At 44.6% G+C, this 26928-nt stretch overlaps 1 protein-coding gene across 1 annotated transcript in view; it reads left to right on the forward strand.

Annotated features, from left to right (window-relative positions):
• Positions 1-26928, forward strand: part of SLX4IP (SLX4 interacting protein) — a 225532-nt gene that overhangs the window by 185401 nt on the left and 13203 nt on the right. Inside the window, exons 8-9 of the mRNA XM_055543391.1 lie at positions 7016-7093; positions 14892-14980. Of these exons, the coding sequence (XP_055399366.1) occupies positions 7016-7093; positions 14892-14980 (167 nt within the window). The remainder of the gene's footprint in view (positions 1-7015; positions 7094-14891; positions 14981-26928) is intronic.

The following is a 26928-nucleotide window of genomic DNA, read 5'->3' on the forward strand; positions in this document are numbered from 1 at the left end:
GTTCACGTATTGCTGAAGCCTGGTTTGGAGAATTTTGTGCATCACTTTACTAGCGTGTGAGATGAGTGCAGTTGTACAGTAGTTTGAGCATTCTTTGGCATTGCCTTTCTTTGGGATTGGAATTAAAACTGACCTTTTCCAGTCTTGTGGCCACTGCTGAGTTTTCCAAATTTGCTGGCCTATTGAGTGCAACACTTTCACAGCATCATCTTTCAGGATTTGGAATAGCTCAACTGGAATTCCATCACCTCCACTAGCTTTGTTCGTAGTGATGCTTTGTAAAGCCCACTTGACTTCACATTCCAGGATGTCTGGCTCTAGGTCAGTGATCACACCATTGTGATTATCTGTGTCGTGAAGATCTTTTTTGTACAGTTCTTCTGTGTATTCTTGCCATCTCTTCTTAATATCTTCTGCTTCTGTTAGGTCCATACCATTTCTGTCCTTTATCGAGCCCATCTTCTCCTGAAATGTTCCCTTGGTATCTCTAATTTTCTTGAAGAGATCTCTAGTCTTTCCCATTCTGTTGTTTTCCTCTATTTCTTTGCATTGATCGCTGAAGAAGGCTTTCTTATCTCTTCTTGCTATTCTTTGGAACTCTGCATTCAGATGTTTATATCTTTCCTTTTCTCCTTTGCTTTTTGCTTCTCTTCTTTTCACAGGTATTTGTAAGGCCTCCCCAGACAGCCATTTTGCTTTTTTGCCTTTCTTTTCCATGGGGATGGTCTTGATCCCTGTCTCCTGTACAATGTCACAAACCTCCATCCATAGTTCATCAGGCACTCTGTCTATCAGATCTGTCCCTTAAATCTATTTCTCTCTTCCACTATATAATCATAAGGGATTTGATTTAGGTCATACCTGAATGGTCTAGTGGTTTTCCCTACTTTCTTCAATTTCAGTCTGATTTTGGCAATAAGGAGTTCATGATCTGAGCCACAGTCAGTTCCCAGTCTTGTTTTTGCTGACTGTATAGAGCTTCTCCATCTTTGGCTGCAGTATTTGGCCACAAGTAATTATTTTGTTCACAGGTTTTTTTTTTTTTTTTAAATGGATCTAACCAGTTTGCCCATTTGTTTTGGCATCAAATAGACATAGCTTTATTGTGACTCAGAGTCCAGCACTGTCCTTATTTAAAGACATGAAATGTTATCTCAAGGGAAATGTTTTGGAGTCTCTAAATGTCTTGGGTAATAAGTGAAATTTTTAACCCAGGACCAAATATTCCATTTACCCACCCAAATTGTTTCCCAGTTGTGGTCTTAGACTAGGCTCCTGTGTGTATTCTTAAACTTATGAAGGACTCTTGTTTTTGGTTCCCACAGAACAATTTCTTTCTGCATCCACACCCACATCAGCAGTGATGAAGGTCAGACTGAGACCCACAAAATGTTTCAGAGGGCTCCATAAAGTCTTTTCCCAAGGCCCCGTGTCATACTTGGTTTGTCCTTTAAGTTCTAACAGATGGTATCAAACTCATGACTTTTCTAGCCTTGACCATCTGATAAGGACAGGTATCACTTTCCGAATAGGCACAGTTCCCGAAGTCATGACTTATGACATCATCTCTCCTGAATGAAATAGCTTTAAAATAGATGCAAGTCTCCATCTTTTAAGTATGTTCTGTGTTCCTGGAGTAATCCAGCACCAAGATAGTGTCCGTACTTGATAGGTATCAGCCCCTTTCTTCATGCTGTCTTATTAAATCTCACTCAAGTCTTCACCTGGTGAATGAGCCCTGACTCACGACCTCAGCCTGGGAACAGTCACAAGTCTGAGCCGGCTCACAGGAGGGAGCTGCTGCTAGTTCAGCCAGGAGGCATCTGGTTGCCACCAAGTGCCCTTTCTTACAGCAAAGGTAGACCAATATGAGACCACTCTCCCACATGCTTAAGTAAGCTTACCTTAGCTGAGAGTTGAAGTATTTATACATTTAAGGTTTGGTTTCTTTGAAATCAACTTTAGGACTAAATCTTCAAATCGTCTCTGTTCTAGACTTCAAATTGTGATCACAGCTTTAGTTTAAACTTAAAATTTCCTGCAACAGCTAAAGAAGCCATCAATATTAATAAGTGGCTGGCATTCTAAAATAGTGGATAAAAGGGAGAGAGAGAGATTATTCTAGGTAAAAGAGACAAAACCAGATGCAGTGTGTGACCTTTGGTTGGATTCTAATTCAGAAGTATCAGTAATTTGGGGGACAGTTTGAGAATTTCGATGTGGACCATTTAAGCAATAATGTCATGTCAGTTACGATTATGGGATTTTGTGATGTAGGAGAATGCCATTGTCTAGGAGTCTGTATTACATATTGTGGAGTTATCCATAAGGATATCTATTCTGAAATGGTATATAGCAAGTGTGTATGTGAAATATGATACAATATTAACCATTATTGAGTCTAGATGGTGGGCTTTGGGTGTTCATGGCACTGTTTTTCCACTTTTCTGGGTGTTTGAAATTTTTCATGCTTGTGAGTAATGATACAAACGAAGCAGTTGTCCCAGGGAGAGAAGTGCTGTGGGCCACAGTAGGTCTTGCTGAGGGCTTCCTGTGGTTTCAGAGAAGGCTTTGCTGGAGGGGATTCCGAGTGGTGGGTGGAGCGCACTGTGAGTGGTACTTTCCTGCCCAGGCCCCAGGCTAGCCGTCCAGGGGCTCAGCAGGTGACCCCAAGGCGGTTTCCCAGGCTCCTGTGAATTGCTTTCCTAATCACAGTGGGAGAGGGCTTCCCACCACAAGCTGGACCGCAGCTTCCCCTTGGCAGTCTTGCGGAAGCTCAGGTCACATTGGCCAGGAATCCCTGGAAAACAAGCAAAGCTGGATGGCTTTACAGTAAAAACTCCATGTTGTAGATTTGCTCTTAGCATCTTGGGATTGTGAAATATCGATATAACGGCCCAAATAAACGACCACTTCCTTCAAAAGTACTATTACTCATTGGAGCACAGTACTACTTAAGACTAATCTGCTGCCTCCCTAAGTCAGGGTGGAACTTGTTCAACTCATATTTGATTTTTTTGTTTGTTTGTTTTTCCTTTCTATTTCATAAAGTCTCTAAATTTCTAATAAAGCCATTTGGAGCAGTTTATTTTAGACAGAATGCAAAATGAAATAGTAGCAGAACTCTGTCCTTAAAGCAGAGACCACCCTTTCTTTATCTCACAAATATGACCCCATCTCCTTTTTTTCTCGGGTTCTTGATGTTCTTTGGAGCAGAGTAGAGGAAGTGCATGTGGCAATAGGTCGGCATCTAGAACGTCACTGGGGCATTGGGAGGTTGTCTGTTGGAAGGTGGTGGGCAGTACAGCAGCTCCTTATAAAGCATGGACCTTGGGAGGCGCAGGGATAGGAGACTTTGGGGGCTGCTGGGGAGACGCTGGTCTCTGGCTGGGACTGGACGTCTCGTACATTAAGCAGTGCAGTGTGTGTCTGTTAGTCTGTCAGTCGTGTCTGGCTCTTTGTGACCCCATAGACTGAGGCCTGCCAGGCTTCTCTGTCCTTGGAGTTCTCCAGGCAAGAATACTAAATTGGATTGCCATTCCCTTCTCCAGGGTATCTTCCCAGCCCAGGGATTGAACCTGGGTCTCCTGAATTGCAGGCAGATTCTTTACTGTCTGAGCTACCATGGTAACCCAATTATTTTTTGAAATAGACCTACCTGAAGACTACCGGTGGTAAGATGCTTCCATGATAAAGCAGTTCTCTCTCTAATCCCAGTCTCTATTTGTGACTAAAGATAGATTTTTCAGGCTAAGGAGGACCACAGTAGCTCTCAAGAAAATAGGCATCCTTAATTGTGATTTACAAGTGCCTCTAGATTTTGGAATACCATTGCCATGTAATTTTCAGATGAAAAGGTTTATGATTTATGAAAAGGTAAAGATGAAATCACTTTATGATTTCTATTTTGCTTCTTCCTCCCAGCCCTGACCCCAGTTCTGGGCTTTTAGAGCATCAATATTGCAAGCCTGGAGCTGGTGCCCAAGAAGGGGGAAGCAGAGGGTCCCCTGGATTCTTTGCCAAGCTGCCATTTAGCTTTCAAGCATAGTGGAGCTTTGCTTGAGCCCTGGATTAGTACACAGTCTCAGAGGCCTGCTCAACTCTGTGAAATCAATGTCATTAAAGAGCAAAGATAATGCAGTCTTTATCACTGCCTTTATCTGTGGATAAATGAAATACAGCTCCCTAAGTATGTCAATTCAGTGTATTTCAACAGCTGTGAGTTTCTTTACTTACGTATCAGAGTTAGGTTGCTGTAAGAACAGACACAAACACTTTTTGTGTTTTCTCTCTCTTCTGCTTTCTCTTTAAACAGTAAGCAACACAGCCAGTATAATTTGGACTAAGCAAGTGCAAATCTCTTTTACATGGTAAACTTACCATTTCTCTTATAGGTGTGTTCAGCAGGGTTTTCCGCTAAAACCATAAGAAGACACGGGGTTAGGAAGGATTCCCTTTAAGACAATCCTGTCCTGGGGGCGGTGAGGGGAGTGGGACAGAGGAGGAAAGTTTTCAGTAAACTCCACTCTCCTAGTAATGTCAGTAGTAAAACAGTCCGAGTTTGACTTATGTTGCTTTATTTTCCTAGAGGGGAAGGCGGTGTATTGAGACAGCTGACCAAGCAGGATTTTGTTATCACTCAAGTGGTATCTCCAGATACCAGGCTTCCTGAACTCATACTGGAACTTTCCTAGTCAACTTCAGATTTAGCCCCTTCCTACCAATAACACTTTATTCCTGGAGAATTTGTACAGCAAAAAGAGTTTTGAGAATTGGAGCATGTTCTCTGACCCCTAATCATGTGGAACTATAAGCATTAAAGTGTGATCCGCAGCAAAGGTAGAGTGACTTTGATAATGCATTTTTGTTGTTCAGTCCTTTGCAAAACTCACATAATAAATCATTACTTTGAAAATCACTTCTCTTTGTGTGTTTCTATGTCCCCCCTCCCCCAGCTGCAAGACAAATAAACAGATGTGGATGTCACTTCCACTCTCGCGGTGACCTAAGGGCCGAAGTATTTGTTTTAAAGCACTCAGGATAATGCCAGTGGTGTGCATATTTCATTTGACATTTTAAGCAGAAGAAAGCCACATGACCAAAATGCAATCCACTTCAAGTGTGTTAGGAAAAAACATATTTCATCTCTGTAAACCTGGAGATTATCCTGCCGTAGATGTCACTGTTGCGAAACCCCCACGGCTAAAGCAGCGCTGCTGTCACAGCTTGTGCAGACAGGACATCAGGCCTTTGGTCACTGATGTTCTGGATCTTTCTGTGAGGGTGACAGAAGGATATTTGAGTGTAGAACTGGAAACGTCTTTAATTGTATTCTTTATATATAAATTATTTCAAAACAAGCATCATATTGGTCTTTGGAGAGTCCAGTGGACCTGGAGACCACCTCTTTTAACTCCTGGACCTTCCAGTTTTATGACTAAAATCCTGACTCTGAGGATAAGTGATTTGCTGAAGTTGTTTGGGAACCTGGGAACCCTCACCCTTCTTCGGTGGGCCTTTCACTTCTGATTCTCCCACCAGGTACCCGACTGTGTTTACCAGACATTTTTACTTGATCATTTCGGGAGGCTCGTTGACAGAGTGCTTTATACTTGGAGCAGGGCTGTAAGGGAGGAAAGAAGGGAGGGATGTAGAGAGGAGGCAACTATGTTGGTACTTCCCGTGACTACGGAAGTTTTGTTGCTGCAGATTTTGATGATGGTAAGAGGAATGGTGACGTCTCCATCGTTACAGATGGTGGAGTGCACTCCTTCAGACCAGGTTTCTTTTGCTTAACTTTATGCTTGTGAGATTTAGTCCTGATATGGCCTCTAGCTGAAGTTCATTTACTTTTAGGGGCAGAGTAGGATTTGCACTGTGTGACTGTTACCTCCCCCACACCCCACTTTGTTTTCAATGAAAAATTCTACTTTTGATGGATATTTACATCAGTTCCGGTTTGGGACTTCTGTGAAAAGTGCTATTCATGCACCCTGTGTTTATGCTTGAGTTCAGCTTTAGGTCCTGAAAGCAGCTGTCAGTGCATGAGAATTCCTGTTAGCCCACATTCTTGCCAACAGTTGGTGTTCATGGCCTTTTCCAGTTTGGCCATTCTGGTGGTTGGAGAGTTTTCTCTGCCTCTTTTTTGGGGGGAGGGAGGGCGACTTACGTCATATTTCGTTTCATCACATCCTATATAAAGACTTTACTTGAACTAGAATAACTTATAGGCAAAACACACTCCTCTTCAAATACTTTAAACTCTTCATTATGTGAGCTGATAAGCTGTGAGCATCAAAGAGTGGCCAATGGTACAACCGCTCAGCCTGAATTAAGCATCCTACCTGAGGGCCTGATTGTTAGGCCTGTTTGGTCCGACCTCCTCAGTTAGGCCATTTTCCACATAGAGTAACTGAGCCGTTTCAGTGATTGGAGGCTGTTCCAGGTGCCGTGGCCAGGCCTCCTAGGAGTTACTCAGGCATGTGCACCTCTTCCTCTGGAAGAGGCCTCTACAGATCCTCCTACTCTGACTCACTAGGCAATCACTGAGTGCTCACTGGGCAGCAGGAGCTGGGCTGGGCCTGTGGGGTTCCTTCTCAGACAAGCGTTTAGTCTGATGCTGGCCTCTTTCACTTTACAGGCGTTTTCATTTTACTTTATTGCAGTATAGTTGATTTACACTGTAGTGTTGGTTTCAGGTGTACAGCAGAGTCATTCAATTATACGTATATATATACATTCTTCTTCATATTCTTTTCCATTATGGTTTATTACAGGATATTGAACATAGTTCTCTGTGCTATACAGTAGGTCCTTGTTGCTTATCTTTTTATATATAGTAGTGTATATATGTTAATCCCAAGCTCCTAATGGATCCCCCTTCACATTTCCCCTTTGGTAACCATAGGTTTGTTTTCAAAATCTGTGAATCTGTTTCTGTTCATAAGTAAGTTCATTTGTATCATTTTTAAAATTCAATTTCACACATGAGTGATGTATGATACTCACTTTTCAGGTTACGGCTTTCACATCACAGCCTATTTCCTAAAAAGAGGAATACGTCTCCGCTGCCTGAGGGGCTCACCAAGGACAGGTAAGAAGCCAATTTCTTGGGTCATTCTGCACAGTAAGTGTGTCCTTAGAGAAGGAATGAAAATTAAGGAATGACGATTCCTAGTGGCCACATAGCCTTCATGAAACTGAAGTACTAATTAAGAGTGTTTGCAAGCACTTGAGATTATTTTTTTCCATCTTGCTCTGTTCACTGCCTGCCTCAGCCCAGTGAGCGGGGCCACGCTCCGCCTTCCTTTCCTGCTGCCTCTTGGCACTTGAGCATCCAGAGTCACTTCAGGCAGTTAGACCGCTGTCTGTGAACACTGGGGCCTTGGAGTACAGAGCGAGCGTGTGTGTGAAAAAGTGTATTCCCGACCCTGAGCCGCCAGGGCCTCTCCGTAGGTGTGTGATGGGGCCCCCTACCCCCACGGCTCTACGAGTCAAGATGTCCACTGAGGAGATGAGGTCAAATGTGTCCAGCCAACAACAACAGAGTCAGATGCTAACAACTGCTCTCCAAGTCCATCTGAGCTTTGGAAAGAAAATTTAACTCAGCTTCCTTTGCTGATTTTAGTAAATAAGATATGAAACAGGGACATTAAAAATGAACTGTGCGGCAACTATACTCCAATAAAAACTTAGGAAAAAATAAAAGCAGTAGTACTTCTGGCACCCCACTCCAGTACTCTTGCCTAGAAAATCCCATGGACGGAGGAGCCTGGTAGGCTTCAGTCCATGGGGTCGCGAAGAGTCGGACACGACTGAGCGACTTCACTTTCACTTTTCACTTTCATGCATTGGAGAAGGAAATGGCAACCCACTCCAGTGTTCTTGCCTGGAGAATCTCAGGGACAGGGGACCTGGTGGGCTGCCGTCCATGGGGTCGCACAAAGTCGGACACAACTGAAGCGACGTAGCAGCAGCAGCAGTACTTCCAAGTAAAATACAGTATTCTAACCAAAGCAACAACAACAAAAAATGAACTGTGTAAAGGTTTGGTCTTGGGATCTTTGCAATTATCTGCACTTTCTTAACTTTAAGTGTCACTTGACTGTATTACTCTCACGGTGGGGCCTTCCACTCTGTTCAATCCTCTTAGTAAAATAAATCAGTTAACTTTGTATCCGTTAAAATACAGGCTAGCTACCCTTCATGGAAGGGATTGCCATTGCCTAAATTTTTATTTAAATGTTCATACAAATCTCAGTTACAACCTAAGCAGAATGAAGGGCTTTCTGTTGATAAATACCTGGCACCACGTTGTTTAAAATCTGCTGTTCTAGCATTCTTATTTTTCAGAGGAATCATTTGATCAGATCAGTCGCTCAGTCATGTCCGACTCTTTGCAACCGCATGAATTCCAGCACACCAGGCCTCCCTGTCTATCACCAACTCCCGGAGTTGACTCAGACTCATGTCCATCGAGTCAGTGATGCCATCCAGCCATCTCATCCTCTGTCATCCCCTTCTCCTCCTGCCCCCAATCCCTCCCAGCATCAGAGCCTTTTCCAATGAGTCAACTCTTCGCATGAGGTGGCCAAAGTACTGGAGTTTCAGCTTTAGCATCATTCCTTCCAAAGAAATCCCAGGGCTGATGTCCTTCAGAATGCACTGGTTGGATCTCCTTGCAGTCCAAGGGACTCTCAAGAGTCCTCTCCAACACCACAGTTCAAAAGCATCAATTCTTCGGCGCTCAGCCTTCTTCACAGTCCAACTCTCACATCCATACATGACCACAGCAAAAACCATAGCCTTGACTAGACGAACCTTTGTTGGCAAAGTAATTTCTCTGCTTTTGAATATGCTATCTAGGTTGGTCATAAATTTCCTTCCAAGGAGTAAGCGTCTTTTAATTTCTTGGCTGCAGTCACCATCTGCAGTGATTTTGGAGCCCCCCAAAATAAAGTCTGATCCTGGTTCCACTGTTTCCCCATCTATTTCCCATGAAGTAATAGGACCGGATGCCATGATCTTCGTTTTCTGAATGTTGAACTTTAAGCCAACTTTTTCACTCTCCACTTTCACTTTCATCAAGAGGCTTTTGAGTTCCTCTTCACTTTCTGCCATAAGGGTGGTGTCATCTGCATATCTGAGGTTATTGATATTTCTCCCGGCAATCTTGATTCCAGCTTGTGTTTCTTCCAGTCCAGCGTTTCTCATGATGTACTCTGCATATAAGTTAAATAAACAAGGTGACAATATACAGCCTTGACGAACTCCTTTTCCTCTTTGGAACCAGTCTGTTGTTCCATGTCCAGTTCTAACTGTTGCTTCCTGACCTGCATACAAATTTATCAAGAGGCAGATCAGGTGGTCTGGTATTCCCATCTCTTTCAGAATTTTCCACAGTTTATTGTGATCCACACAGTCAAAGGCTTTGGCATAGTCAATAAAGCAGAAATAGATGTTTTTCTGGAACTCTTGCTTTTTCCATGATCCAGCGGATATTGGCAATTTGATCTCAGGTTCCTCTGCCTTTTCTAAAAGCAGCTTGAACATCAGGAAGTTCACGGTTCACATATTGCTGAAGCCTGGCTTGGAGAATTTTGAGCATTACTTTACTAGCGTGTGAGATGAGTGCAATTGTGCGGTAGTTTGAGCATTCTTTGGCATTGCCTTTCTTTGGGATTGGAATGAAAACTGACCTTTTCCAGTCCTGTGGCCACTGCTGAGTTTTCCAAATTTGCTGGCATATTGAGTGCAGCACTTTCACAGCATCATCTTTCAGGATTTGGAATAGCTCAACTGGAATTCCATCACCTCCACTAGCTTTGTTCGTAGGGATGCTTTCTAAGGCCCACTTGACTTCACATTCCAGGATGTCTGGCTCTAGGTCAGTGATCATACCATCGTGATTATCTGGGTCATGAAGATCTTTTTTGTACAGTTCTTCTGTGTATTCTTGCCACCTCTTCTTAATATCTTCTGCTTCTGTTAGATCCATACCATTTCTGTCATTTTTCGAGCCCATCTTTGCATGAAATGTTCCTTTGGTATCTCTGATTTTCTTGAAGAGATCCCTAGTCTTTCCCATTCTGTTGTTTTCCTCTATTTCTTTGCACTGATTGCTGAAGAAGACTTTCTTATCTCTCCTTGCTCTTCTTTGGAACTCTGCATTCAGATGTTTATATCTTTCCTTTTCTCCTTTGCTTTTCGCTTCTCTTCTTTTCACAGGTATTTGTAAGGCCTCCTCAGACAGCCATTTTGCTTTTTTGCATTTCTTTTCCATGGGGATGGTCTTGATCCCTGTCTCCTGCACAATGTCACAAACCTCATTCCATAGTTCATCAGGCACTCTATCTATCAGATCTAGGCCCTTAAATCTATTTCTCACTTCCACTGTATAATCATAAGGGGTTTGATTTAGGTCATACCTGAATGGTCTAGTGGTTTTCCCTACTTTCTTCAATTTAAGTCTGAATTTGGCAATAAGGATTTCATGGTCTGAGCCACAGTCAGCTCCTGGTCTTGTTTTTGCTGACTGTATACAGCTTCTCCATCTTTGGCTGCAGAGAATATAATCAATCTGATTTCGGTGTTGACCATCTGGTGATGTCCATGTAAAGGGTCTTCTCTTGTGTTGTTGGAAGAGGGTGTTTATTATGACCAGTGCATTTTCTTGGCAAAACTCTATCAGTCTTTGCCCTGCTTCTTTCTGTATTCCAAGGCCAAATTTGCCTGTTACTCCAGGTGTTTTTTGACTTCTACTTTTGCATTCCAGTCCCCTATAATGAAAAGGACATCTTTTTTGGGTGTTAGTTCTAAAAGGTCTTGTAGGTCTTCATAGAACCATTCAACTTCAGCTTCTTCAGCATTACTGGTTGGGGCATAGACTTGGATTACTGTGATATTGAATGGTTTGCCTTGGAAACGAACAGAGATCATTCTGTCATTTTTGAGATTGCATCCAAGTACTACATTTCAGACTCTTTAGTTGACCATGATGGCTACTCCATTTCTTCTGAGGGATTCCTGCCCGCAGTAGTAGATACAGTGGTCATCTGAGTTAAATTCACCCATTCCAGTCCATTTCAGTTCACTGATTCCTAGAATGTCAACTTTCACTCTTGACATCTCTTGTTTGACCACTTCCAATTTGCCTTGATTCATGGACCTGACATTCCAGGTTCCTATGCAATATTGCTCTTTACAGCATCAGACCTTGCTTCTATCACCAGTCACATCCACAGCTGTGTATTGTTTTTGCTTTGGCTGCATCCCTTCATTCTTTCTGGAGTTATTTCTCCACTGATCTCCAGTAGCATATTGGGCACCCACTGACTTGGAGAGTTTCTCTTTCAGTATCCTACCATTTTGCCTTTTCATACTGTTCATGAGGTTCTCAAGGCAAGAACACTGAAGTGGTTTGCCATTCCCTTCTCCAGTGGACCACATTCTGTCAGATCTCTCCACCATGACCCGCCCGTATTGGGTTGCCCACGGGCATGGCTTAGTTTCATTGAGTTAGACAAGGCTGTGATCCTAGTGTGTTAGATTGACTAGTTTTCTGTGAGTATGATTTCAGTGTGTTTGCCCTCTGATGCCCTCTTGCAACACCTACCGCCTTACTTGGGTTTCTCTTACCTTAGGCGTGGGGTATCTCTTCACGACTGCTCCAGCAAAGCGCAGCCATTGCTCCTTACCTTGGACGAGGGGTATCTCCTCACTGCTGCCCTTCCTGACCTTCAACGTGGGGTAGCTCCTCTAGGCCCTCCTGCACCCCCGAAGCCGCGGCTCCTTGGACGTGTGGCTGGTCCTCCCGGCCACCGCCCCTGGCCTCGGGCGTGGGGTTGCTCCTCCTGGCCGTCACCCCTGGCCTCGAGCGTGGGAGCATGGGGTAGCTCCCCCCCCCCACCGCCCCTGGCCTCAGGCTTGGGGCGTGGGGTATCTCCTCTCGGCTGCCGCCCCTGACCTCCGACGTGGGGTAACTTCTCTCGCCGCCGCCCCTGGCCTCGGACGCTGGGTATCTCCTCTTGGCCGCCCCCCCTGACCTTGGACGCGAGGTAGCTCCTCTCGGCCGTTCCTGCGCCATCGCAGTCTGGTACTCTCGGCCGCTGCCCCTGACCTCGGACGTGGGGTTAACTCCTCTGGTCTCCACCCTTCAGGTATGGGGTACTCACTTGATAGAACTGGAAATTTTGAATTCTAGTTCTTTTTTTAAAAAAATATTTTATTTATTTATTTAGCTGTGCTGGGCTTTAGTTGTGGTATGTGGGAGCTAGTTTCCTGACCAGGGATTGAACCTGGGCCCCCTGCTTTGGGAGGATTAGGGAAGTCTCTTGAATTCTGGTTCTGATTCACTGATGAGTTACTGTATTTCAAGATTGTCATGTTGGGAGAGGGAGTACAAATAATGAATTCTGTGGCTCCATTTCCCTTTCCAGAAAGCCGGAAACAGACTGGTTATCACTTATCTCAATAAGATGTTCTAAGCATTAGTGAATAAATATTAACTGCTTTGTTAACTTTGTTTTTGTGCCTTTTCAGTGTCCCATCTATAGTTACCTAGCCAGATAAAGCATCCATGTAGTGAAAGTGAAAGTCACTCAGTCATGTCCAACTCTTTGCGACCCCATGGACTATACAGTCCATGGAATTCTCCAGGCCAGAATACTGGAGTGGGTAACCTTTCCCTTCTCCAGGGGATCTTCCCAACCCATGGATGGAATCCAGGTCTCCAGTATTTCAGGTGGATTCTTTGCCAGCTGAGCCCCAAGGGAAGCCCAAAGCATCCATGTGGGGTCAGAGGTTAAACACACACAAGCCCCCTGCAATGGGGGTTTCTGCCTGAGGACCAAAAGGGAGAAACAGAACAGCATGTCAGGCCCCGGTTGCAGAGACTGAGCAGCTGCACGTCTTATGGTGAGCAGTGAAGCACCAGGGCGGGGTTCTGAGCAGGATAAGCGGAGCTGTTGTTGAAACTGCTAACCCACTTGCCCCAAGTAGAATGAGTTGGAGGAGAGAAGGCAACCCCCAAGGAGACAGCAGGTGAGGAGAGAGTGGATCCCAGAACATCATTTTGATGTAACTTAGCCTCTCCAAGTGGTTGAGGCACTGACTGTGCAGGAGTCATGTGTCTGCATAACTGACACTTTCACGCCTGTTCTCTGTCACTGTCTCAGGGCCCTCCCACTGACATTTCTTGTGGGCAGTGTGCATTGTATGTAAAAGGCTTCACTTTCATGACTCAGAATAATAAAAATTGGTCACATCTAAAAGGAAGGCTTTCCCTTTTAGAAAAAATTAGCTTTATTTCCGTTGTAAATATGATACATGTGTATTATACAAATACTGAGGCAGTTGTTTAGTCGCTGAGTCATGTCTGACTCTTCTGCGACCCCATGGACTATAGTCTTCCAGTCTCCTCTGTCCATGGGATTTCCCAGGCAAGAATACTGGAGTGGGTTGCCATTTCCTTCTCCAGTTCAGCCAGAGAAGTGAAGTGAAGTCGCTCAGTCATGTCCGACTCTTTGCAACCCCATGGACTGTAGCCTATCAGGCTCCTCCGTCCATGGGATTTTCCAGGCAAGAGTGCTGGAGTGGGTTGCCATTTCCTTATCCAGGGGATCTTCCTGACCCAGGAATCGAACCCGGGTCTCCCATATTGCAGGTAGACACTGTACCGTCTGAGCCACCAGGAAGATCCAAGTAAGAAAAGGGGGAAGAGAAGAGCCTCCCACTCCCCATCCCCCACCCCAGAATATTCACTGTTAACATGGGCTAAACGTCACTCCAGACATCACCCCAGAGGTCCATGGGGGCTGCGTGGATGAGTAGAGAGATGGACAGACAGACGGAGAAGCAGGCACATTTACTATTCAATCATCCTTTCATTGAATGTTGAGGAGTCTGGTTCTGTGATTCGTTTAACCTTCCCCACCCGGAAGTCAGTGGTTTTGCTTTAAGAAATTGTAATCATAGGTCATTGCAACTGTGGTATAGTTGGACCAGCTTTCCTCTTGCACATCTTTTAAAATTTATTTTATTGTTTCTGGCTGCGCTGGGTCTTTGCTGTGCGCAGTCTTTCTCTAGTTGTGGCGAGGGGGAGCTACTCTCTAGTTGCAGTGTACCAGGCTTCTCATTGCAGTGGCTTCTTGCAGAGCACAGGCTCAGAGCAGGCTTCAGGAGTTCAGGCTTATGGACTCGAGAGCACAGGCTCAGTAGTTGTAGTGCACACGCTTAGTTGCCACACCACATGTGCAATCTTCCTGGACCAGGCATTGAACCCACATCTCCTGCATTGGCAGGCAGATTCTTAACCACTAGACCCCCAGGGAAGTCCTTCTATTGCACATTTAACCGTTTCCTCAAGAATGATCGTTAATTCCTAATCTCCAGCACTGCTATTTTCATAGCCTGGTTCAGACTGGGAATTTGCCCTGCAGCCTAGGGAACCTCTCCAAGGCCAGGTGACTGAAGAGGGGAGAGGGAAACTAGCAAGAACACTGACAAGGTGTGTTTTCAGATTTCCTCTCTCTTCCTGTGTATGTTTGAACACTCAGCAGTAAATGTTGATCCTGTCTCCCAAATGTGAGTCTGAACAGAAAACAGCAAACTGACCCAGGAGGAAAGCTGTGATGGCCCTGGGTGCCTGGGGCTTTCTAGGGATACCATGGTCCAGGGGCTCAGGTGGATCCATCTGCAGCCTCCTCTCTGCCCCTGGAGCTTTGTGCTTGTCCTGTGCTGTTGATGGCAAACCCTGGAAGGAGGAGAGGGGAAAAGACACATGTTTGATACGTACATGCTTATCATTGTAAGGCAGAATTCTTGGAGCAAGCATTTCTGTGTTCAGAGTCTTTTGATACCTCGAGTGATGTGATTTCTTTCCTTTTGTACAGAACTCCAAGTGTTTCCCGACAGGTTTGTGGTCTGTGTAAGTCAGCTTGCTTCCAGTCGTGATCTTTCGGCAAGTCAGAGTGAAGATTTGGTATGTATTAAAAACTCTATAAGCAAATCTGCTTGAATGAAAAGTTACTGTAATAAATAGAACTGTTGAGCCCTCAATGCATGTTTTAAGGAACCAAAAATATCCTATCTATTTTGCGTGATAATATTGATTCATTGATATGCTCTTTTTTTCCTGAAGACTTCTTGAGAATTTAGCGTGATCAGTAGTATAGCAACATGAAATGAGAAAGCACATACTACAAAAACCGTGAAAATGCTTCTGATAGTATTTAAATGAAATATAAAGCATTCTTTAAATGAAGTGAGCAAAATCCACATGTTTCCACTGGAAGCGTTCATTGGGGTCAGTGGCTTTTGAATTCTATTCCATGGTGAATCACTGACATTTTCATGAAAACCAGTACTTTTCCCCAATGTGCTGTTTCTTAGCTGATAGGATTTGTTTTCTCTCTCTTTTCTTGTGCTCAATTTTGAGCTCCGTCAGTCTTATTTCTGTTTCAGCAGAGCTCTTTATGCAGACAAGTAGATTCTGAAAATTCAGTCCTAATGTTATAGCTTACAGCCTTGTCTTTTAAGCTTAGCACACACATTTGAGAGTCTCTGTAGGGGGTGTGTGTGTGTGTCTTGCTGCAGTCACAGCCCAATCTGTCTGAGCTTACCTCTGTACCAATTTTTGTTTTTCATATTTTTGGACTTGTGACTTGAAACTTTAACAAAAAGGAAAAAGCGTCTAGCAGACCTTGAACCTGGACATGATATATGTCATGATTATTATGCTTCTAAAATAATTTGTGGGGATATTAGATTACCCCTTATGTTTGTTATCTTTTAATCCATTTGAAATTTGGCCCTCATGGTCCAAAACCAGCTTCTTATCTCATCTTAAATAAATACATAAGAAAAGTGTTTTAGAGACTAGAAGGCTGAACAGAGACCCAAGAAGAGTCTTCTGAGGATTCATATTTAAATTTAGATACCTTTGTCCAGAACAGGTGAGCCCTTCAGAAAATGCAATGAGACACTTATTCCATCTAGCAACTAAACTCTTAAGTATACACATTAAGTGCAATAAATGAAGCACATCTAGTGACAAGTGTTAAAAGTTTATTTCAGAAGCATTTCTAGAATGCTGAGTTACCTTAGTAAATTAACAAATACTAAAGTAATAATGTTGCTGGCAAACAACTGTAATGTAATATAGCTTAACTGATTCTCAGACCATTGAAAACGTTGATTTGTGGTTCGAGAAGACAATTGTACCACAAAGTATTACTGTTTTCAGATAGAATACAGAAAAAATTAGATCTTGTATGACATGTAATATTAATACTTAATATTTTAAATTATTAAGGATGAGTTACAACATCTCCATACAAATGAAATATCATCCTCCTTAGGGGCACTGGTATTTGTACAGATGTAAGCTTTCTATAGCTGCTGTCATATAAATCTTATAATCTGGAGGACTTCCTAAATGTAAAGAATTTTCATTATGAAAAGTTGACTGGTCTGAGCCTTTTGCGCAAGCCAGTTCCGTTTTCTTATCTTCGAAATGTTCTGATATCCAGGGATAACACTGGGAGCTCACCAAGTCAGCTTATGAGAAAAGTGCCATTTCCATCTTGAGGCTCTTTCACTGTTTTGCATGCTTCCCTTTAGCTGTGGTCAGCCTTCAGCTTCCCTTGTCCCCACCTCTGACCATCCTTCACATGCACACTTCCCTCGGTCAGCTAATGCCGGGCACTGATGGGGCAGCTTCAATCCCTGGCACCTCCGAGCCCCTCTCTGTGTGTCCAGCCCACCTGTGTAGCCCCTCCTCATGGTCCTGTCCCCCATTTCCTTGAGCGCCTGCTCCAGGAATAATAGCACACCCAAGTCAAGCAGGGGGCCCTGTCACCCACAAATGCCCCGTCCAGCCAAGACCCTAGTCCTTCCGTCCCAGGTGCCTCCGAGTCAGTCCTCCCTGACGCTTGGCCTCTGCAGAGCCCTCCCGTCCCGGCTACGTGAAGATCAACGCACACCTTTCCCTGCCAGGATGGCCTCCTGCCGGTAGACGCCCGTGGGGTCTGGCCCTCCTCTGACTAGCCCTTGAACTTCCTTATGTCCCTTAAAGCTTCGGATCATTTTATCCGTTCACAGGGACACTCGCCCCGGGGCCGGATCCATCTTGTTTCTCTCAGTAGTTACTTTCCAGGAACTAGGGGAGGCCTGGGAGCAGGCTTCCTGACCGGCATATTGGAGCCGTCTTTGGGAAGAACATCAATCATTTGTCCGGTAACTGTTGACTTCGCTCCCTCTTCCCCAGCTGCAGAAGTGGCGGGGGAGAGTGGGCACCGGGCAGAGCCTGGCCGCCTTACTCGTGCTGTGGCCCCAAGTAGAGGTTGCTTCCTCCTACCCCTTTCCTCTTTTCCTATCGGATCTTCAGTGTTGAAGTGATGACTGGCTGGAAAACCTGGGAGCGTCTATTCAGAGCTGCTCCGCCTGGATGCAGGGCAGCCCAAGACAGCAGCTGTGCCAGACCAAGGAGCGCCCAGGGAGTGCCCCGTCTTTGGGGGCAGAGTGAGTGCAGCCACGCCGCTGCCCGGCACTGGGAAGGTCTGTCTCCCGCCCTGCACGAGGGCCCCATGCGGGGAGGCGCTCTGTGTTGCAATAGCTCTGTCCCGAGTGCCCACGTGCCAGGGATGTGGGAATTGTGCTGTGTACTTTGGGAAGAAAGGGCATGATTACGGGATGAGTCACTGTATTTTTCTTACTACAGTTTCTCATAAGAAATCTCAAAGCCCTTATAGTCTCAGTTTTGGAACTATTGCTAGAAGTGGGTCCTTTTGCAGTTTTTACCTTTAGTTTCAAAGTTTTGTTTTTCCCCCACCTTCTTTTTCTTAAAAATATGAACAGCAGGAAGCTCAGCATGTCCCATTCCAGCAATGTTGTCTTGCATATTTACAAACCCAAGTCCCTATGTCAAGACTGCTTTCTCTGATGTAAAGCCTGAAAACCTTTGGGAAAGTCAAAATTATTTCTCATTTTTATTATTCCTTTATTAAGGGAAATAACCAATAATAACTGAAGCCATAACTTTACTTTCTAAAGTAATAAGTTTATTGTGTAAATAATCACAGACCCATCTGGATCTGGGACATTTCAGAGTCAGCACAAAGCTGCTGTCTCACAGTGTTGGTTACAGCCACTCCTAGTCTCTGGTGGCCCTTCCCATCTGTTCTTACCATCACATTCTAACATAATTTGCTGAGTGCTGACTCTGTGCCAGGAACTCTGGCAGGCACTGGGGAAACAAAGAAAAAGAAAAAAATCATTCTTGCCCTCAAGGAGCTTACAGTCTTGCAGATCAAGGGCTGTGAAGGTGACCTGGCAACCCAAAAATTTTAATTTAGGTAGAGCCTCCCTTTTTTTTAAGGCGTATCCATTCTGTGCCTTAATGGTTCATTTGGCCCCTCTCTACAATTCAGAAGGAAAGTTCAAAAGTCTTATTTTCTTTTAAACCTAAGCTGTAAAAACCTGTGATTCTTTGGGAAATTTAAAAATGGTGTTTAGTACTAGTGCTGCAGAAAAGTAGATGTGGGCACTAAGATGTTTGGGCTGTCTTCCTCACCTTCCTTTGACCTGTGACCAAGCTGTGAAAGCATCTGCCAAGAGTCTTCAGAAAGCACTACCCCTCGACAGAGCGTCCTCTCAGTGGAAGGGTTGCTAGCATGCCCAACAAGAGACAATAGTTAAGCACTAAACCGAGTATTTCTCTTTAAGTTGAACTATCGTTCAATCTTAAAGAACACTCCTTCTAGTTTATGAGTATAAAATTGAAGTGAAAATGAGTCTAAAGAAGCAATAAACTGCCCTTGCCTGGGTTATTTTTAGCCTGGCTGTCCTATTTCTCAGTTGTGAGTAACTGAACCTCGGTGGGCCTTAGCCTCCTGTCAGTCAAGGGAGAGAGTATCAGAGTATATCAAAAATCCTTTCTCACACTGTTTCTACCAGAAAAAGTGGATGAAAATACAGCTAAATAAAAATCACAAAATAATTTTACACAAAAGAGCACTTGACTTGTAGCTTTAAAAATTGAGATTGGAAAAAAAATTCAGGGGAGGATTATATTTTAATCTTAGGAAAGATAAATAGAAATTGAAACATTTTAGTCCTGAATTTTTTGTTGTTGATGTTCAATCACTAAGTCATGTCCAACTCTTTGTAACCCCGTAGACTGCAGCATGCCAGGCTTCCCTGTCCTTCACTATCTCCTGGAATTTGCTCAAACTCATGTCCATCGAGTCAGTGATGCCATCCAACAGTCTCATCCTCTGTCGTCCCCTTCTTCTGCCTTCAATCTTTCCCAGCATCAGGGTCTTTTCCAATGAATCAACTCTTCACATCAGGTGGCCAAAGTATTGGAGCTTCAGCTTCAGCATCAGTCCTTCCAAATGAATATTCAGGATTGATTTCCTTTAGGATTGACTGGTTTGATCTCCTTATAGAAGAAATAAAAGAATTTGTGTACTAACTTTGTAACCAAACAACAGAATTATTTAACTTTCATGAGCAAACTTCCATATAAGTTTAAAACAGATCATTCAAGAAAGGAACTCTTTTTTAATACCAAAAAAAGTAAGTAGTGGATGATTTTTCTAGGTTTTTCTTACTGTATCATAGACTTTAAGAATCCATTCTTCTTATTGTATTTCCTAAACAGTGCTAGTGGTAAATTATATGGAAGCCATTAACAAGAGATTCATGTAGCACTAGGAAAATTTCCTTGAGTGGGAAGAGGTAATTTCCATATTTCACATTTCCCACAGTGTTTTGAAGTTGGTTTTTTACTTAATAACAGCTTACCAAAATTGTGCATGTTCACTGTACAAAAAATTTCAGAATCAAAACATATACAAAGAAAGTAAAAATTACCCATAACTCCCAACCCAAAGATAGCTTCTGTTAATGACCTAGTCTGCACTCCTCTATACTTCATACTTGATAACTGAGGTTGGTCTGTATTTAGTTAACAGGACCCATTCATTTGTGAATTGTGTGTTTATGTCCATTTTTCTATTGGTATTTTTGTATTTCACAAACTTCTTACTATATAAAAACTTCTTACATAATAAGGAAAATAACTTTCAGTGAGTTTATCATTTTCTTTTCAATCACATGTCATTTTTGCTGCTTGGCAGATGTCTGTGTCCTCGACAGGGCCTGTGGATGGACCGGATAAGGATGGGAACTATAGCAGCATCCATCACACACCTGTCCTGCCCTTCTGTGGATTGGCAGGGGAATGATCCTAATGGAAATACTGTGTGTTGGGGGATGAAGATGCTCTTGGTTGGTCTGGTCTGTCTACAATAGTTTTTTTAGACAATGACAGAGACCATAAGAAAGCTTTTTCTCATGGAATATCATTTTTTTTTAAAGATGAGCTATCCTTTGTTGGTATGGGACTTCCCTGGTGGTTCAGACAGTAAAGCATCTGTCTACAATGCGGGAGACCCGGGTTCGATCCCTGGGTTGGGAAGATCCCCTGGAGAAGGAAATGGCAATCCCCTCCAGTACTATTGCCTGCAAAATCCCATGGACAGAGGAGCCTAGTTTCGCAAAGAGTCAGACACGACTTAGCGACAGGGCAGGGCTACCCTGTGCTTGTATGTTCCAGTAGTCCGATCTTTTGTTCTCCCTTCTTAATAATAAAATTCTCCCAAACAGTTAGCCAGCAGTGTTTGTTAATGAGTTGTCTCCTGTCCCCTATCTCCAGCCCTCCAAAGGAACCTGCCCTTGGCCAAGTTAGAACAGGAAGGATAGATAATTTAGCATAGAAATTGGCTTGGTTAGAATAGTTAGAGCGGGTAGACAGAATGGGGAAGATCAAAAGGGTAGTTAGAATAGGCTGTGTCTATGCCCCCTGATCCTTTGTGCCTTTGCCCCATCATGTACCTTTCCTTATGAGAAACCTATTGTCTCCCTTTGATGACCACTTAGATGATTGATTGACTTAGGAAAAACATGACAGGGAATAAAACAAGTGAAATGGGGATCAAACGTGAAATTACAGGACCTGACTTTGACCACCACCTCTCCCCTCACTCACTTGATGACCTTGGACAAAGCATTTGGCTTCTTGGGATTTGTTAAGCAGAAGTAAAAGTGATGCCCGGGACTTCCCTGGTCCAGGGTTAGAATCCTCCTTCCAGTGCAGGGGACTCAGGTTCAATCCCTGGTCAGGGAACTGAGATCCCATACGCCTTACGGCAACTAAGACTGTGCCCTGCAACTACTGAGCCCTGGTGGCACAACTGAAGAAGCCTGCGTGCTGCAACAAAGACCCAGTGCAGTCAAAAACAAAAAGAAGTAAAAGTGATGCCTGCCATGCAAGTGAAATGATGAATATAAAAGTGTCTTGTAAATTCTAAAGTGCTGATGCAGTATTAATTATCATCACCATCATCATTCTCATCATTCCCGTCCACCATTCTTCCTATTCTTAACCTGAAGAAGAGCTCATTTAAATGCCATTAATGCTAGATGAAATTAAAAGACGCTTACTCCTTGAAGAAAAGCTATGACAAACCTAGACAGTGTATTAAAAGGCAGAGACATTACTTTACCAACAAAAGTCCATATTGTCAAAGCTATGGTTTTTCTAGTAGTCATGTATGGATGTGATAGTTGGGCCATAAAGAAGGCTGAGCACCCAAAGGTTGATGGTCTCAAACTATGGTGTTGGAAAGGATTGTTGAGAGTCCCTTAGACACCAAGGAGATCAAATCAGTTAATCCTAAAGGAAATCAACCCTGAATATCCATTGGAAGGACTGATGATGAAACTGAAGCTCCAGTACTTGGGCCATCTGATGCAAAGAGCTGATTCAGTGGGAAAGACCCTGATGCTGGGAAAGATTGAGCACAGGAGGAGAAGGGAATGACAGGATGAGACTGTTGGATGGCATCATCAACTCGATGGACATGAGTTTGTGCAAGTTCTGGGAGATAGTGAAGGACTGGGAAGCCTAGCATGCTGTAGTCAGTCCATGGGGTCACAAAGAATCAGACATGACTTAGCGACTGAACAACAACAATACCAGATTAGCAAAGAGCTAAACACCTTACCCTCTGTGCTAGTGAGCTCTGAAGAAGCTCAGTTCTTATTTTTCATCTCATTTGCCAACCCAGCATCATTTTGCAGCTATAAAAACTGACGTACCAGAGAGTTAAGTGACACATCCTCATTTAGCCAGCAAGTCGGTGATGGACAGAGGGACACAGCAAAAGCATAAACTTGTGACCTCCTGTGGGAGCTCTGCTCACCACCATCCACAGGGGGAGGAGGGAGAGAAGAGACCACCCAGTTAAAATGCCTTTCTTTCCAGTAGCTGCCAGTAGACTCCCAGTGAGACGCTGCTTTGGAGGAAGGACCCGGCCACTGCTCTTAAGGTGCAGAGGAGTTGGGAAACAGCAGATTTTTCAGGCTGGGTTCCTAAAAGTGCACACAGCCCCTAGAACACCCACTGTGAGAGAGCGCAGACTGAGACGACGTGCAAGGGGATCCTGTCGGGAACGTTCATTAGTAAACAGATGATTTAGAATTTGGTGCTTCCTTTCCCAAGCAAGAAAGGCCGTATGTGGGGCGAGGTTCCCAGACTTGTCCACAGAAGCCGTTGCTATCATGAGATTGGAGACTTGGAAAGGGGGTCTCACTGTCTGTTTGAGGGAGATGGGAAGAGCTGTTCCTTCTGTATCCCTGGGCAGAGAGCCAGCTCTGAGCAGAATTGTGAAATGAGACAGTCATCTAACGGCTTTGCTCAGGCTCTCACGCCTCTTTCCCACCGACAGCCAGGCTTGTAGTGGGCCTCGCTGGCCAGGCTTGCCACCCCCCAGCTGTCCTCAGCGTTTCCTCACCTCTTTCCTCTCCCATCCTGTCCAGACCCACCTGCTCGGCCACAGGAGACGCTAGGATAAAGATAACCACCACCAACGAAGGACTGGCGACCTTCCTGCGGGTGCTGGCAGTTTCCAGCCCCAGGCTTCTGTGCGGGAAGGTATTTTTGAATAAGAGGTAGGGTAGTTCTGCCGGGGTGATTGCCATTAAGTTTCTGTTTTTCACAGCTGTTTCCCTTCAGCTTTTAAACTGGGCATTATTAACCTCTGATTCATGAATCATCTGAATTTTTTTTTACAGGGGGATATGAATTTTTATGACCAGTGCATTTTCTTGGCAAAACTCCATTAGTCTTTGCCCTGCTTCATTCCATATTCCAAGGCCAAATTTGCCTGTTACTCCAGGTGTTTCTTGACTTCCTACTTTTGCATTCCAGTCCCCTATAATGAAAAGGACATCTTTTTTGGGTGTTAGTTCTAAAAGGTCTTGTAAGGTCTTCATAGAACCGTTCAACTTCAGCTTCTTCAGCGTTACTGATTGGGACATAGACTTGGATTACTGTGATATTGAATGGTTTGCCTTGGAAACGAACAGAGATCATTCTGTCGTTTTTGAGATTGCATCCAAGTACTGCATTTCGGACTCTTTAGTTGACCATGATGGCTACTCCATTTCTTCTGAGGGATTCCTGCCCGCAGTAGTAGATATAATGGTCATCTGAGTTAAATTCACCCATTCCAGTCCATTTCAGTTCGCTGATTCCTAGAATGTCGACATTCACTCTTGCCATCTCTTGTTTGACCACTTCCAATTTGCCTTGATTCATGGACCTGACATTCCAGGTTCCTATGCAATATTGCTCTTTACAGCATCGGACCTTGCTTCTATCACCAGTCACATCCACAGCTGTGTATTGTTTTTGCTTTGGCTGCATCCCTTCATTCTTTCTGGAGTTATTTCTCCACTGATCTCCAGTAGCATATTGGGCACCTACTGACCTGGGGAGTTTCTCTTTCAGTATCCTACCATTTTGCCTTTTCATACTGTTCATGGGGTTCTCAAGGCAAGAATACTGAAGTGGTTTGCCATTCCCTTCTCCAGTAGACCACATCCTGTCAGATCTCTCCACCATGACCCGCCCGTATTGGGTTGCCCACGGGCATGGCTTAGTTTCATTGAGTTAGACAAGGCTGTGGTCCTAGTGTGATTAGATTGACTAGTTTTCTGTGAGTATGGTTTCAGTGTGTCTGCCCTCTGATGCCCTCTTGCAACACCTACCATCTTACTTGGGTTTCTCTTACCTTGGGCGTGGGGTATCGCTTCACGGATGCTCCAGCAAAGCACAGCCAATGCTCCTTACCTTGGATGAGGCGTATCTCCTCACCACTGCCCTTCCTGACCTTCAACGTAGGATAGCTCCTATAGGCCCTCCTGTGCCCACGCAGCCACGGCATGGGGTTGGTCCTCCCGGTCACTGCCCCTGGCCTCTGGCATGGGGTTGCTCCTCCCAGCCGCCACCCCTGGCCTCAGGCTTAGGGGCATGGGGTAGCTCCTCCCGCCCGCTGCCCCTGGCCTTGGGCTTAAGGGTGTGGGGTATCTCCTCCCAGCCGCTGCCCCTGACCTCGGACGCGGGGTAACTCCTCTTGTCACCGCCCCTGACCTCAGACGCTGGGTATCTCCTCTCGGGCACCCCCCCTGACCTCTGACGTGGGATAGCTCCTCTCGGCCGTTCCTACGCTGTCGCAGTCTGGCACTCTCGGCCGCTGCCCCTGACCTTGGACATGGGGTAACTCCTCTTGGCCGCCGCCCTTCAGGCATGGGGTCCTCCCAGCTTCTGCCCCTGACCCCGGACATGGGGTAGCTCCTCTCGGCCACGCTTTAGTGTGCCCGTCGCAGCCGCCTGCGCTTCAGCGCGCCCGTCGCAGCCACACGCTAGTAAAGTAATGCTTAAAATTCTCCAAACCAGGCTTCAGCAATATGTGAACCGTGAACTTCCTGATGTTCAAGCTGGTTTTAGAAAAGGCAGAGGAACCAGAGATCAAATCCACTGGGTCATGGAAAAAGCAAGAGAGTTCCAGAAAAACATCTATTTCTGCTTTATTGACTATGCCAAAGCCTTTGACTATGTGGATCACAATAAACTGTGGAAAATTCTGAAAGAGATGGGAATACCAGACCACCTGATCTGCCCCTTGAGAAATTTGTATGCAGGTCAGGAAGCAACAGTTAGAACTGGACATCGAACAACAGACTGGTTCCAAATAGGAAAAGGAGTACGTCAAGGTTGTATATTGTCACCCTGTTTATTTAATTTATATGCAGAGTACATCATGAGAAACGCTGGACTGGAAGAAACACAAGCTGGAATCAAGATTGCCAGGAGAAATATCAATAACCTCAGATATGCAGATGACACCACCCTTATTGCAGAAAGTGAAGAGGAACTAAAAAGCCTCTTGATGAAAGTGAAAGAGGAGAGTGAAAAAGTAGGCTTAAAGCTCAACATTCAGAAAACGAAGATCATGGCATCTGGTCCCATCACTTCATGGCAAATAGGTAGGGAAACAGTGGAAACAGTGTCAGACTTTATTTTGGGGGGGCTCCAAAATCACTGCAGATGGTGACTGCAGCCAGGAAATTAAAAGAAGCTTACTCCTTGGAAGGAAAGTTATGACCAACCTAGATAGCATATTGAAAAGCAGAGACATTACTTTGCCAACAAAGGTTCATCTAGTCAAGGCTATGGTTTTTCCTGTGGTCATGTATGGATGTGAGAGTTGGACTGTGAAGAAGGCTGAGCACCGAAGAATTGATGCTTTTGAACTGTGGTGTTGGAGAAGACTCTTGAGAGTCCCTTGGACTGCAAGGAGATCCAACCAGTGCATTCTGAAGGACATCAGCCCTGGGATTTCTTTGGAAGGAATGATGCTGAAGCTGAAACTCCAGTACTTTGGCCACCTCATGTGAAGAGTTGACTCATTGGAAAAGACTCATGCTGGGAGGGATTGGGGGCAAGAGGAGAAGGGGATGACAGAGGATGATATTGCTGGATGGCATCGCTGACTCGAAGGACGTGAGTCTGAGTGAACTCCGCAAGTTGGTGATAGACAGGGAGGCCTGGCATGCTGCGATTCATGGGGTCGCAAAGAGTCGGACACGACTGAGCGACTGATCTGATCTGATCTGATCTGATGAATTTTTATGTTTTTCTGGCGAAACTATAACAGCTCTCCTTTAGTTTTCAGAGTGCTTGATGAGCACCCTCCTTTCTTTAGAAGCACTGGTTGCAAACCTATATATTCTCTCAAGCGTCCAAATTTTGTCACATTTATGTGGCACCAGAGACTCAACTCTAAGGCCCCAGGTTATTTAGGATTTATCGTTAGGCTCTCAAGGGTTAGATAAGTATAAACTGGAAAATCCCTGTGAAATGTGTACTGCCTGCAAGATCACTTTCTTGATTTTTTTTCACTAATTTCATTTTCAGGTTAGCCTTCTTTGCAGCTATTTTATTGGTACTCCCAAAGGTCTGTACAAGATAGCTTCATAGTCATTAATTCAGAAGACATGAAAACTTTTAAAAAGTATTTAAAATTTTTTAAAAAAACATGCTAGGGGGTCTGCTGTTAACCCAGGCGGCAGCATCATCAGCAAACGTGTGCTCCTCTTCCCCTTAGAGACGTGTCCTTTTGTGTGAGGGTAGAGAAGCAGAGGGACCAGGGGCCAGAGGAGCCTGCTAAAGCAGAAAGGCTTCCCGCTCACAGTGGGAACTGGGCTGATGACAAGGCCTCATGGTCGTCAGTGTCCTCATCTCTGAGATGGAGGAGGGCGTGTCTGCCAGGGGGGCATCCCAAGAGGAGTGGTCCCTCTCCAAGTGCTTCTCTCTATAGCATCTCGGGACAGCTGTCCTCCACCATTATCACATGTAAAGAAAGCATCTGCTGGCTGCAGTGGGATCCAGAAGATAACACTTTCCTCTTCATTTCCCTCTGTTTGCTGTGGTTCCAGTGAGTCAGTGCACCCATGTCTATTCCTATATTTCTTTTCATTGTTGATGACTTCTCCATCCTACCTGATTTTTCCTTTTCA

The sequence above is a fragment of the Bubalus kerabau genome, chromosome 13 (genome assembly GCF_029407905.1).
Source record: "Bubalus kerabau isolate K-KA32 ecotype Philippines breed swamp buffalo chromosome 13, PCC_UOA_SB_1v2, whole genome shotgun sequence".
Lineage (NCBI taxonomy): Eukaryota > Metazoa > Chordata > Mammalia > Artiodactyla > Bovidae > Bubalus > Bubalus kerabau.